The sequence below is a fragment of the Oncorhynchus mykiss genome, chromosome 27, assembly GCF_057628025.1.
Source record: "Oncorhynchus mykiss isolate SJ-2025 chromosome 27, ASM5762802v1, whole genome shotgun sequence".
NCBI lineage: Eukaryota > Metazoa > Chordata > Actinopteri > Salmoniformes > Salmonidae > Oncorhynchus > Oncorhynchus mykiss.
The window spans coordinates 11,214,217-11,226,733 of NC_143048.1; the positions used below are offsets into that span (position 1 = coordinate 11,214,217).

At 40.5% G+C, this 12,517-nt stretch overlaps 2 protein-coding genes across 2 annotated transcripts; one reads left to right on the top strand and one right to left on the bottom strand.

The window, feature by feature from the left end:
• sebox (SEBOX homeobox) lies at nucleotides 1-3,593 on the top strand. Its single transcript, XM_021586944.3, has 3 exons — nucleotides 1-372; nucleotides 751-953; nucleotides 1,056-3,593. The coding sequence occupies exons 1-3, from the start codon at nucleotides 273-275 to the stop codon at nucleotides 1,674-1,676; spliced, it is 924 nt and encodes a 307-aa protein (XP_021442619.2). The 5' UTR covers nucleotides 1-272; the 3' UTR covers nucleotides 1,677-3,593.
• Nucleotides 3,594-7,714: 4,121 nt separating this feature from the next.
• On the bottom strand, nucleotides 7,715-9,839 carry cq032 (CQ032 protein). The gene is given in 6 exon segments (NM_001160675.1): nucleotides 7,715-8,310; nucleotides 8,563-8,675; nucleotides 8,784-8,826; nucleotides 8,965-9,054; nucleotides 9,151-9,224; nucleotides 9,305-9,839. Coding segments are annotated over 6 exon segments (600 nt in total). The 5' UTR covers nucleotides 9,489-9,839; the 3' UTR covers nucleotides 7,715-8,214.
• Nucleotides 9,840-12,517: the final 2,678 nt, after the last annotated feature.

A 12,517-nucleotide genomic window follows, 5' to 3' on the forward strand; every position in this document is an offset into this window, starting at 1 on the left:
AGACAATAGCGACAGCGGAAACAGCGGGGTTATACACCATTGCCGCTTTCATCTGTTTCTTGCCGCTCACCATCTGCAATTCAGGATTAGAGAGGTGGGCACTGGGCACCACTATAGGCCTATAACACCTGAACGTGCCTAGATTAATTTGGTGCGGACCGTGGGCGGCATGGGATTGAAAGGGGAGTTCCCGCTTTAAGAGGGCACGGCTACCCAGCGCTGAGCGCATCATTTACGCATCACCAGACCAAGCTGTAGAGGTACATGGAATTATGTCTCTCTTCATCAATCAAGAATTCACTGCACACAGACTGACTGACAATAAATATATGGATTTTACTGCACTTTTTGGAGACCAAGATCAATGTAAAGGTAGGCTAGTGAAAGTTATATTTGTCTATTGTCTTTTATAGTTTCCTTTAGGATTATTTTATTATGACTAGCATATATTACTTTAATTATCAATATTCTGTCTAGATTTTGCCGGACATAAATAGCGCACAAAGAAACAAATAAAACCATAAGGTTATTATAGAAAGATATCCATTGATATAAACAGAAATGCAGATGGGAAAAAAATAAAATATATGGTACACTTCGTTTAGTAATTCCTCAATTGTCTTTAATAATTTTCAAACGCTACACCGGTATTTTAGGCTATTTAAATAATAATCTACGAACCATATGATTGGCCCAATTTTATTACTTCGATTTTCAATTCTCAAAAATGTTGTTTTTGTTGTTTTTTAGACTTGAGGAATGACAATGGACTTTCATCACCCGAACCTGAGAGAAGCGCGTTTACAGAGGGCCAAAGGAAGCGCAAAAGAACCATATTCAGTCGCGCACAATTGTCTGAGTTGGAACAAGCTTTCGCTCTGACGCCGTACCCAGACATCACTCTCCGTGAACGTTTGGCCGCACAAACACATCTACCTGAAAGCAAGATACAGGTTCGTGTAGTGATACTAAGGTTAGATATTTACACTTTCCGTATATATCTATGCATTGAGGCTACAACAACATATTCATCTGACTCCACTCATTGTTCACAGGTGTGGTTCCAAAACAGACGGGCAAGAAGTATCAAGAGTGGAAGACTCACCAAATCTACCAATACAACTTTTGGAAGAGGAGGTGAAAAATGCCTATCTCGCCCAATAGTCCCCTCCCCTGGTCCCTCCTTCACCCCAACCACAATGGGGGAAATGTTCCGACCAGACCAGATTCAGTGTGATGATGTTCAGCAGTTCTACTCCGACTGGATCCGTCTCTACAGCAACCCTGTGTCTCATCAGCTTACACCCGTCTCCCCAAACCTGGCAGAATCCCTACTGTGGGAGGAAGACTCTCACCTGGGATCTCTTGCTACTACCACGGCACCCGTTGGAAGCCAAGCACACTCCTCACGGCCATACCGGGATGGGTTCAACCAGTCCTGCGTGGGCACCTCAGGGTATAGGAACTTTAAGCCACAGACTCTAGCTGTCTCACAGGCAAGATATGGTCATCAAACCTCAGTGGACCAGGTTGTCCCCTCCCATCCGCAGCAGATGTACTGGGATGTGACTCAAGGAGAGGGTCATCATCCTCAGGTGGGCCCCCAGACCTCCATCGGATACATCTCAGACCTGATCTATAATGCTGCTATTGTCACCAACTTCCTGGAGTTCTAATTTCCTGCCCCTGCTTACCTATTGTATAGCCTGGTGGTCCCAGCTCTGGTTGTGCTGTCTTGCCAGGTATTGGCAAAACAACACAAACATATTTGGGACCACTAGCCTATACCGCTTGCCCAATACAGTGCCTTCAGAAAGTATTCACACACCTTGACTTTTCCAGATTTTGTTGTGTTAGATCCTGAATTCAAAATGGATGAAATACTTTTTTTTCTCACCCATCTACGTGCAATACCCTCTAATGACAAAGTGAAAACATGTTTTTAGACATTTTAGGAATTGTATTGAAAATTAAATACAGAAATATTACATTCACATAAGTATTCACACCCCTGAGTCAATATACTGCACATTAGACTCAAATTTGGCAGTGATTACAGCTGTGAGTCTTTCAGGGTAAATCTCTATGAGTTTTGCACATCTGGATTGTACAATATTTGCCCATAATTATTTTTAACATTCTTCAAACTCTATTAAAGTGGTTGTTAATCATGGCTAGACAGACATTTTCAAGTCATGCCATATATTTTCAAGATGATTTAAGTCAAAACTGTAACTAGGCTACTCAGGAACATTCATTGTCGTTTTGGTAAGCAACTCCAGTGTACATTTGGCCTTCTCCTTCTGAAAGGGTCTGTTGGAAAGCAGACTGAACCAGGTTTTCCTCTAGGATTTTGCCTGTGCTTAGCTCTATTCTGTTTCTTCTTATCCTAAAAAAAACTCCCTAGTCCTTGCCGATGATAAGTATACCCATAACATGATGAAGTCACCATCATGGTTAAAAATATAAAGAGTGGAACTCAGTGATGTGTTATGTTGGATTTGCCCCAAACATAACGCTTTGTATTCAGGACATAAAGTACATTTCTTTGCTGTATTTTTTGACGTTTTACTTTAGTGCCTTATTGCAAACAAATGCATCTTTTGGAATATTTGTATTATGTACTGGCTTCCTTCTTTGCACTCTGTTTTTGGGCTCCCGGGTGGTGCAGCGGTCTGGGGCACTGCATCTCAGTGCTAGAGGTGTCACTACAGACACCCTGGTTCGAGTCCTGGCTGTTGATCTGTCATCAGTTTTCTCCTATCACAGCCATTAAACTCGGTAACTGTTTTAAAGTCACCATTGGCCTCATGGTGAAATCCCTGAGCAGTTTCCTTCCTCTCTGCCAACTGAGTTAGGAAGGATGCCTGTATCTTTGTAGTGACTGAGTCTATTGATACACCATCGAAAGTGTAATTGATAACTTCACCATGCTCAAACAGATATTCAGTGTCTGCTTTTTCACTGCTCAACTGAGGGACCTTATAGCTAATTGTATGTGTGGGATACAGAGATGAGTTAGTCATTCAAAAAATCATGCTAAACACTATTATGGCACACAGAGTGAGTCTATGCAACTTATCGTGAATTGTTAAGCATATTTTTACACCTGAACTTATTTAGGCTTGCCATAACAAAGGGGTTAAATACTTATTGACTCAAGACATTTTAGCTTTTGTACAAATGTCTAAAAATATAATTACACTTTGACGTTATGGAATATTGTGTGTAGGTCAATGATACATTTCAATTGAATCCATTTTAAATTTAGGCTGTAACACAACAAAATGTGGAGAAGGTCAAGGTGTGTGAATATTTTCGGAAGGCACTGTATTTGTGTTTTGTGACCAATTGTGACATTTTGTTTCTTTTTTTATTTTGTTGTTAAATGTGTGGATCTTGCATCTTTCATTAGCTTTTGAATAATTGTAATATGTATGTTTACTTCATCCAAGGAGTGATACATTGATTTGATTTTCACCATGGTAATGATTGATTAGAAGTTTAATATGACATTGTTAACCTTTGTGTGGTGTTCGGGTCTGTGGGACCCATGTTCAGTGTTTACTAAAAGAAAAATGACTTGACACTCATTGGCCTTGGCTCATTTTCTGTGAAGAACATGTACAATAACACATTTTCATTGAGTGCATGCTGTGCACCCCCCTACACACAGTGGTGGAAAAAATACTTGAGTAAAAGTAAAGATAGCTTAATAGAAAATGATGCAAGTAAAAGTGAAAGTCACCCAGTAAAATACTACTTGAGTAAAAGTCTAAAAGTATTTGGTTTTAAATATACTTAATTATCAAAAGTAAATGGAATTGCTAAAATGTCCTTAAGTATCAAAAATAGATTACAAATCATTTAAACTTCCTTATATTAAGCAAACCAGACGGCACAGTTTAATTTGTTTATTTTATTGACGGATAGCCAGGGGCACACTCCAACACTCAGACATAGTTTACAAACGAAGCGTTTGTGTTTCATGAGTCCACCAGATCAGAGGAACAAGGGATGACCAGGGATGTTCTCTTGATAAGTGTGTGAATTGGACCATTTTCCTGTCAACAAGTAACGAGTACTTTTGGGTGTCAGGGAAAATGTATGGAGTAAAAAGTACATTATTTTCTTTAGGAATGTAGTGAAGTAAAAATAAAAGTTTCCATAAATATAAATAGTAAAGTAACTTACAGATACCCCCAAAAACAACTTAAGTAGTATTTTAAAGTATTTTAACTTAAGTACTTTACACCACTGCCTACACATTTCTATTACATATGTGGTGTTCGGGGCCACTGGACTCGAGGGTAATAAAAATGTGGAAAAGTGTGTGTGTAGGTGAAAACAAGAAAAAATGAAACAAAAAGGTTTGCTGTGTGCCTTCACTCTGTCTTCCTCCTCCCTGGGCCTGCTGTTTCAACATAGCACCAAGAACCTGTCTGTCACCCTGCCTGTCTGCCTGTCTCCTGCTTTTCTTGCACTCTTTACCTTTTGTAGTGTGTGAAACTACAAAATGTCTTGCGCGAACCTGCACCATATTATTACAATACATTGTAAAAAATTCAGTATTTTACCACACCCTACCCCAGCCAGATGCGAATTAGGGGAAGGACACAACAACAAATAACTTTGCATGTGTGGCTCCTTACCACAATCAATCAGTATGGCAAAAATAATCTTTGCTCAGAGGGCCTTGAATATCATTTTTGTAGAGAGAGAAGCTAGTGTGGAATGAGCGTCTTCCACTTTTGAAGATGAAGACTTTTCAGAATATGAGGATCATGTCTCTATCAATTCGAAGTCTGACAGTGAGTTGGAAGAAGAGGTTGAGATTGACCCTCAGCCAGCCCCAGGACCAGCCCGTCAGCAACCAGCTTATCTGCAGCCTACAGGAGAAATATGCATGTCAAAAAATAGTGAAATTAAATAGTCTTCTTACCCAAGGAACGCGCCACCTCGCATGGCTGCCAATGTGATAAGGATGTTTTACAACCCTGGACCCAACGTTACTGTTGATGAGCAGCTTAAGCCATTTAGGGGCCGCTGCCCCTTCAGACAGTACATACCGTCTAAAAATATGGAATCAAGATCTGGGCTGCCTGTGATGCTGCTTCATCATATGCATGGAACTTGCAAGTGTATACAGGGAAACCAGATGGAGGAGCTCCTGAGAAGAACCAAGGGATGCTGGTCGTCCTGGACGTAACACAGGGACTCCGTGGCCACAACATCACATGTAATAACTTTTTTACTTCGCACAAGCTGGGACAGGAGCTCCTCAAGAGGAAGCTGACGATGGTTGGAACAGTACGAAAAAACAAGCCAGAGCTCCCACCTCAGCTGTTGAAGACACGGAACAGGCCTATCAATTCCTCTAAGTCTGTGTTCACGCCCGACACATCCCTAGTGTCCTACGTGCCAAAGACAGACAAAACTGTGGTACTCATGAGTACGCTGCATAGGGATGGGAGAATCTGTGGCCAGGAACATCAAAAAACAGAAATCATAATGAATTACAATGCCACAAAAGGAGGGGTGGACAATTTAGACAAGCTGGTGATTGGCTACAGATGCAAAAGAAGAACCCTACGCTGGCCACTTGTGATATTCTTCAACATCTTAGCGTACAACGCGTTTGTCATCTGGATGGTGTTGAACCCAGATTGGATAATTGCGATCTAGCCGAGGTTAATGTCAAATATTAACCACGTATGCTGTCTATGAGTCAACACCGAAGGATGAAATATTTTTACATAAATTGTTATGGCTGTATTGTTTTAAAAACCCGCAAACAGTGGGTGAATAACAAAAACATGAACACAAGGGTTAAAACAGTCAAATAATACTACATGGTTACAGAGATGGGGTTACCTATAGGATAGCCCTCTCATAGTATTGGTTTGTAGGGTCTTTGATGGGCAAGCAGCTTCCTGCTATGAGAACAAGAGGACAAATGTGCATAACATAGTATAACGTTACATACAGTAGTTGTTGTCTGAGGTATTAGGTATTCTACCTGACATAGAATCAGCCTCGGCCGATTTGATTCAACGTTTCATGTTTCCGGGAGTATTATCTTTCAAAATATCCGGATTAAAATGATTCCTTGTGGCCAGATACCGCGACATATATAATTATTTTCCAAATAAAAAATATTTTCCCCCATATATATGGGAAGGATAGAGGAAAAAAAATGAATAATAAGAAATATATTAAAACTGAAGCTCAGGGTCTATCAGCTTACCAACTCTTTAATTCTAGCTGGGTTTAAGGTCTCCAGTGAAGTATTACATGTGAGTAATACAGTCAAGATGTGACAAGAGCACTATGACAGTTCAACCTGGCCTGCTGGACAGTGATCTCTGCATATCATAATCATCTTTAATCCCAAATAATCTTTCAATAAACCCTTAATACCGGTGTCAAATCTCGGATCTTTCAGACACGTTTTTGTCTTGCAGATGCAATTACATCCTTTAATCTCTCAACTGATATGAAGGGACAGAACTAAAAGGAAATTGTCCAGAGATACAGTGTAGGTGGGGGAAGTCATAACACAAGCCAAATAGTCAGATATCGTATTAAAGTTGTTTTGAATCGTGAAAACAGATATGTGTTGTCATGGAAGGGATTTAAGTACCACACAGCTTCCAGGGTATCTGTAATTGGTTGTTTGCTTCTGTCCTGTAAAATCCATCTTGCCCTTTAATTCACCTCAAAACAAATGAATGCCGATCGGCAGTCGAAGACAATACTGTCTGCCACATCTGGCAGCAGGTAGCTAGCTGTATGCCAAAACAGGGTTTCCTAAGGTATCTTTACTTTTACTCAAGTATAACAAATTGGGTACCATCAAGTGCTATGATGAAACTGGCTCTCATGAGCACCGCCACAGGAAAGGAGGACCCAGACTTACCTCTGCTGCAGAGGATAAATTAATTAGTTACCAGCCTCAGAGATTGCTGCCCAAATTAAGTAACAGACACAACGGTTCAGAAGAGACTGTGTGAATCAGGCCTTCATGGTCAAATTGCACTTAGTGGGACTATCATGTTTTTCAACAGGACAATGACCCAACACACCTCCAGGTTGTGTAAGGGCTATTTGACCAAGAAGGAGAGTAATGGAGTGCTGCATCATATGTTCTGGCCTCCACCCAATTGAGATGGTTTGGGATGAGTTGGACCAGAGTGAAGGAAAAGCAGCCAACAAGTGCTCAACATGTGGGAACTCCTTCAAGACTGTTGGAAAAGCATTCCTCATGAAGCTGGTTGACAGAATGTCAAGAATGTACAAAGCGGTCATCAAGGTAAAGGGTGGCTACATTGAAGAATCTAAAATATAGATTATGTTTCATGGAAACATGGCTCTCTCAGGATATGTTGTCGGAGTCGGTACAGCCACTGGGTTTCTTCTTGTGTCGCGCCGACAGAATACACATCTCTCTGGGAAGGGCGGTGGGTGTATGCTTCATGATTAACATACAGGAACTCAAGTTCTTCTGTTCCTTATTCAAATGCCAACCATTTGCTTAACAATTTTTTGGTTACTACATGATTCCATGTGTAATTTCATAGTTGAGGTCTTCACTATTATTCTACAATGTAGAAAATAGTCAAAGTAAAGAAAAACCCTTGAATGAGTAGGTGTGTCCAAACGTTTGACTGGTACTGTATATTTATATTGAATGAAACTGAACTCAGTTGAATTACCTGGGCGCTAATTTTATTTAATTGACAAACAATACCGACTATACAGACATACTGAAGGACCGTGAAAGTACAGTATGAATAAGCTATTGCATGAGAAAAAAAAAATCCCTGTTCCATCTAAGTAGGGAATTGTGAGACAAATGTTATGAAGGGGGGTAATTTAACAGGCCCTATCAAAGCATCATGGATGTAAATAAATAGATAAATATCCCAACTTTGTTAGTCCACATTAGTAAATGAGTTGTGAAACATGGCGTTAACTTCATCATAGAGCAGCGATGGTAAAACACAAACAACTTTTACATCTGGGTCACATTCAAGATCTTCACACTATTCCGTTTTCAATATGCGAACGACCTGGGACAATTCTTATCAATAGTTTTGTGGTCATGTCAACTTCCACTCAACCCCTTTGATTTCTGTTTTGAAGTCCATTGGTGGGTCAGATAAGGGATTGTTCTCCAGGAAAGTCTTTTGTTGATAAGAACACTGACTGGTGCTATGGTTCTCCTAGCTCTCCCTCCATGGTCCGTACCAGAACATACAGCTCTGCCAGGCCGACGACGGACGCAGCAATCACTGCAGATATCACCCTCTGAAACACACACGCAAACATATCAACAAAGATACTGATCCTTAAAACAGGGTTAAAGGGTTTTGAAATGAAGCTTACTTCTTGATTACATTTTCAAACAATATTTTTGTCCATGTACAACACAATGCAGTACTAGCTTAACCCTTGCTTATCATGCAATCGAGGTTAAGTGACACGATTAATCTCGTCAGGCAATAGGGGTTTATACTTGCCCAGCTTGTAAGAGTGAGGGATTTTTGTATGGATTCTTACCGCCGCTGTCTCTGTGAAGAGGTATTGACTGCCGAGATAGGCGCAAGCGAACGTCGCCGCCACTGTCACTAGGAAGTTTAAGACCGTCACAACTGCAGCTTTGGCTGAGCGCACTAGACAGACCACACACACACACACGGAGGGTTGAGGTAAAGGTAGATGACGAGGATAGTAAGAAACTTAGAGACAGAATGCATGCAAGCGTTTGTAACCATAGCAACCTTCTCTCCCAAAGTCCGCCAGTGTCTCACGACGATTAATTTGCTGAGGGGGAAAGAGAAGTACTCACATGAATCAACAACAACCCAAACATTAAACACTATCATGTATTTAAGCTGGCTGCCATTAGTTACTCGAATACATACAGTAGGCTACATTCTGAGTGTGCACTGTGCAATTCACCTGAGTGTTTACATTCCGTGTGATCCTGTTGTATTCTTCATTGGCCAACTTGGCTTTGATTCGTTCCAGACGAGCCACAAGCATAGGGTTCTGTCACAAAGAGGGTGTACGACTTTAATGTTGTCCTCGTGATGGAGACAAAATGAGGGGACTAAAGGAGTAACCATACATCGAGGTCTTACTTACTCTGGGGGGCATTTCAACCTTAGGCAGGTGCAATGAGCTGTCCTCCAACAACTCATGAAGGTAGAAAGGTTGACCTGAGAAGAAGGAAAAGCACACAGGCTAGTACTTAATTCATGCAATGCAAGATGTGTGTTGTATAACTGTTTATAGATACCATTGTCTTGCAGACATTTATTAAGTTTTCTAGCAGTTCTGAAGGACAGAGTTGATGGTGGTTCCTGTTGAAGAATATCCTCCACTTCTTTCTGTAGCTCCGTTGGAACTGAAAACTCATCGTTCTTCAGCAAGTCTCTTACCCTCTCTCGAAATGTGTTTCCAATCACAAAAGACGACGCCATTCTCTTTAGATAACGTTAACTGTCAAACTGATGTAGCTAGCTACAATGAACTGTGCTGACAAGTGGCTGTATTAGCTAATTGTTATTCTCCCGTAGCTGGCTGAGCCGAGTTTGCCAGCTGATCTAGCTAGCTGCAAGCGGAGAAGGCTCTAGCTACAAGGATAGCAAGCAGCTAACGTCTTTAGCTAGTAAACCCACGACCAGGAGGAAACGTTGGCAGTTTATACAGATTATCCATTGCCAATTCTTCACAAATTGATACATTTAGCATTCATCTAATCATCGTATCAAATACCCATTTTAAGTTGTCCGACAATGATGACCGTTTCGTTAATTTTACTATCTAGCAGTAACGACAACAGAAAGAGGAAGCAGCCAGAGTTGACTTTGAAGCATCTATGTTTACCTTGTGACAGGATCTGACGTAAGAGATACTGCCACTCAAAAATAAATACCAAAAATACTAATAAATAAAAAATAAAAAAATACTGTACTTTCAAACATAGTTAATAATATAGTGTTTGTACACAATGGAAATTATTATCGTGTTGATTTTTGTACAAGTATCGTTTTCAAATATAGTTATTTCAATTGATTTATTTCTTTATTTCTTTCCCGCCTTGCATTGTGGTTAATGAAATGGGAAATAAAATAATGATGTAGCTAGTTCAATGACAATGCTTTGAAATTAATACATAATAATTACAGCCCCCAGGTAGTTTACATTTTGTTAAACATATTTATGTTTATAAATCACTGTGTGTGTTATTTAAAAAATATAACTAAAAAAATATATTTTTCTTAATCTATTTCCCTGAGCTCAGTCCAACAGTGTGGGCACGGGATACAAATGTTAATATATTTGCATATACAGCCCTGATTAGCTGATAGAAGAATCTAGAGACCACCTTACCACTTAAAAAAACAAAAAACAAAGGCACGTGGTGTGTGTGCTCCTTTGTTTTTTTCTTCAAAACAAAAGGCATACATCACACATCTTAATTTGCTATATCATTGTTGTACTGTTTTCAATAGGTCACCAGAATGCCCTCCAGGACATATACAGCACCCGGTGTCACAGGAAGGCCCAGAAGATCATCAAGGAAGCTCAGCCACCCCAACCACAGCCTGTTCACCCCGCTACCATCTAGAAGCATAGGTGCATTAAAACTGGAACCAAGGAACTGATACACCCCTTGTATTTCCAGGCGTTCAGACTGTTAAACAGTTATCAGTACTCTACCCTACACCTTAGAGACTGCTGCCCTATGTACAATTGAAGTCGGAAGTTTATATACACCTTAGCCAAATACATTTAAACTCAGTTTTTCACAATTCCTGACATTTAATCAGAGTAAAAGTTCCCTGTCTTAGGTCAGATAGGATCACCACTTTATTCTAAGAATGTGAAATGTCAGAATAATAGTAGAGAGAATGATTTATTTCAGCTTTTATTTATTTCATCACATTCCCAGTGGGTCAGAAGTTTACAAACACTCAATTAGTATTTGGTAGCATTGCCTTTAAATTGTTTAACTTGGGTCAAACGTTTTGGGTAGCCTTCCACAAGCTTCCCACAATAAGTTGAGTGAATTTTGGCCCATTCCTCCTGACAGAGCTGGTGTAACTGAGTCAGGTTTGTAGGCCTCCTTGCTCACACACGCTTTTTCAGTTCTGCCCACACATTTTCTATAGGATTGATGTCAAGGCTTTGTAATGGCCACTCCAATACCTTGACTTTGTTGTCCTTAAGCCATTTTGCCACAACTTTGGAAGTATGCTTGGGGTCATTGTCCATTTGGAAGACCCATTTGTGACCAAGCTTTAACATCCTGACTGATGTCTTGAGATGTTGCTTCAATATATCCACATAATTTTCCTGCCTCATAATGTCATCTATTTTGTGAAGTGCACCAGTCCCTCCTGCAGCAAAGCACCCCCACAATATGATGCTGCCATCCCCGTGCTTCACGGTTGGGATGGTGTTCTTCGGCTTGCAAGCATCCCACTTTTTCCTCCAAACATAAGGATGGTCATTATGGCCAAACAGTTCTATTTTTGTTTTATCAGACTAGAGGACATTTCTCCAAAAAGTACGATCTTTGTCCCCATGTGCAGTTGCAAACCGGAGTCTGGCTTTTTTTATAGCGGTTTTGGAGCAGTGGTTTCTTCCTTGCTGAGTGGCCTTTCAGGTTATGTCGATATAGGACTCGTTTCACTATGGATAATATATACTTTTGTACCTGTTTCCTCCAGCATCTTCACAAGGTCCTTTGCTGTTTTTCTTGGATTGATTTGTACTTTTCGCACCAAAGTACGTTCATCTCTAGGAGACAGAAAGCGTCTCCTTCCTGAGCGGTATGACGACTGCGTGGTCCCATGGTGTTTATACTTGCGTACTATTGTTTGTACAGATGAATGTAGTACCTTCAGGCATTTGGAAATTACTCCCAAGGATGAACCAGACTTATGGCTTCGTTCCCAGAACCAATGGGAAATTAAAAACGTACATTCCCACAACTTCCAAGGAATTGAAGGGGTTATAAACCAGGGCCTCATACCTTTTAAAGGGTTAATAAATTGTGTTATGATAAACTGTAAGGTCTTCTCTTAGGATAACCTCTGTGTGTGTGTGTGTGTGTGTGTGTGTGTGTTAACACAAGTTTTGAGTGATGTGCCCTGCAGACACTATCAGAAAGCAGAAACCGCCTACGCTCATACTCCTCCTGTCTGGGTCCCACTGTGACTGTTTGAGGTTCTGAGAATACAAGGCCAAGTCAGGCCTGATGAAAACCACCACCTGGCAGAAGATGCTGAGACTTACTTGTTGTGAAATGTCACCTTGATATGAACCTATACCTATATAAGCTGCAGGATGTCTTCGACACCTCACAGAACCTGGGGAGAGCCATCATATACTGTACTCTGTACCAGCAGTTGTATTACTAAAGAAGAATCTAAATACTTCAATAAATAGTCTGTGTTTCCTTTCTACTACCAAATATATAACTTTGATAATTATATAGACC

Coding starts and splice junctions, on each gene's coding strand:
- sebox (XM_021586944.3), top strand. CDS start 273: ATGTCTCTCTTCATCAATCAAGAATTCACTGCACACAGACTGACTGAC. Junction 373..750: donor AGACCAAGATCAATGTAAAG/GTAGGCTAGTGA, acceptor GTTGTTTTTTAG/ACTTGAGGAATGACAATGGA. Junction 954..1,055: donor TACCTGAAAGCAAGATACAG/GTTCGTGTAGTG, acceptor CATTGTTCACAG/GTGTGGTTCCAAAACAGACG.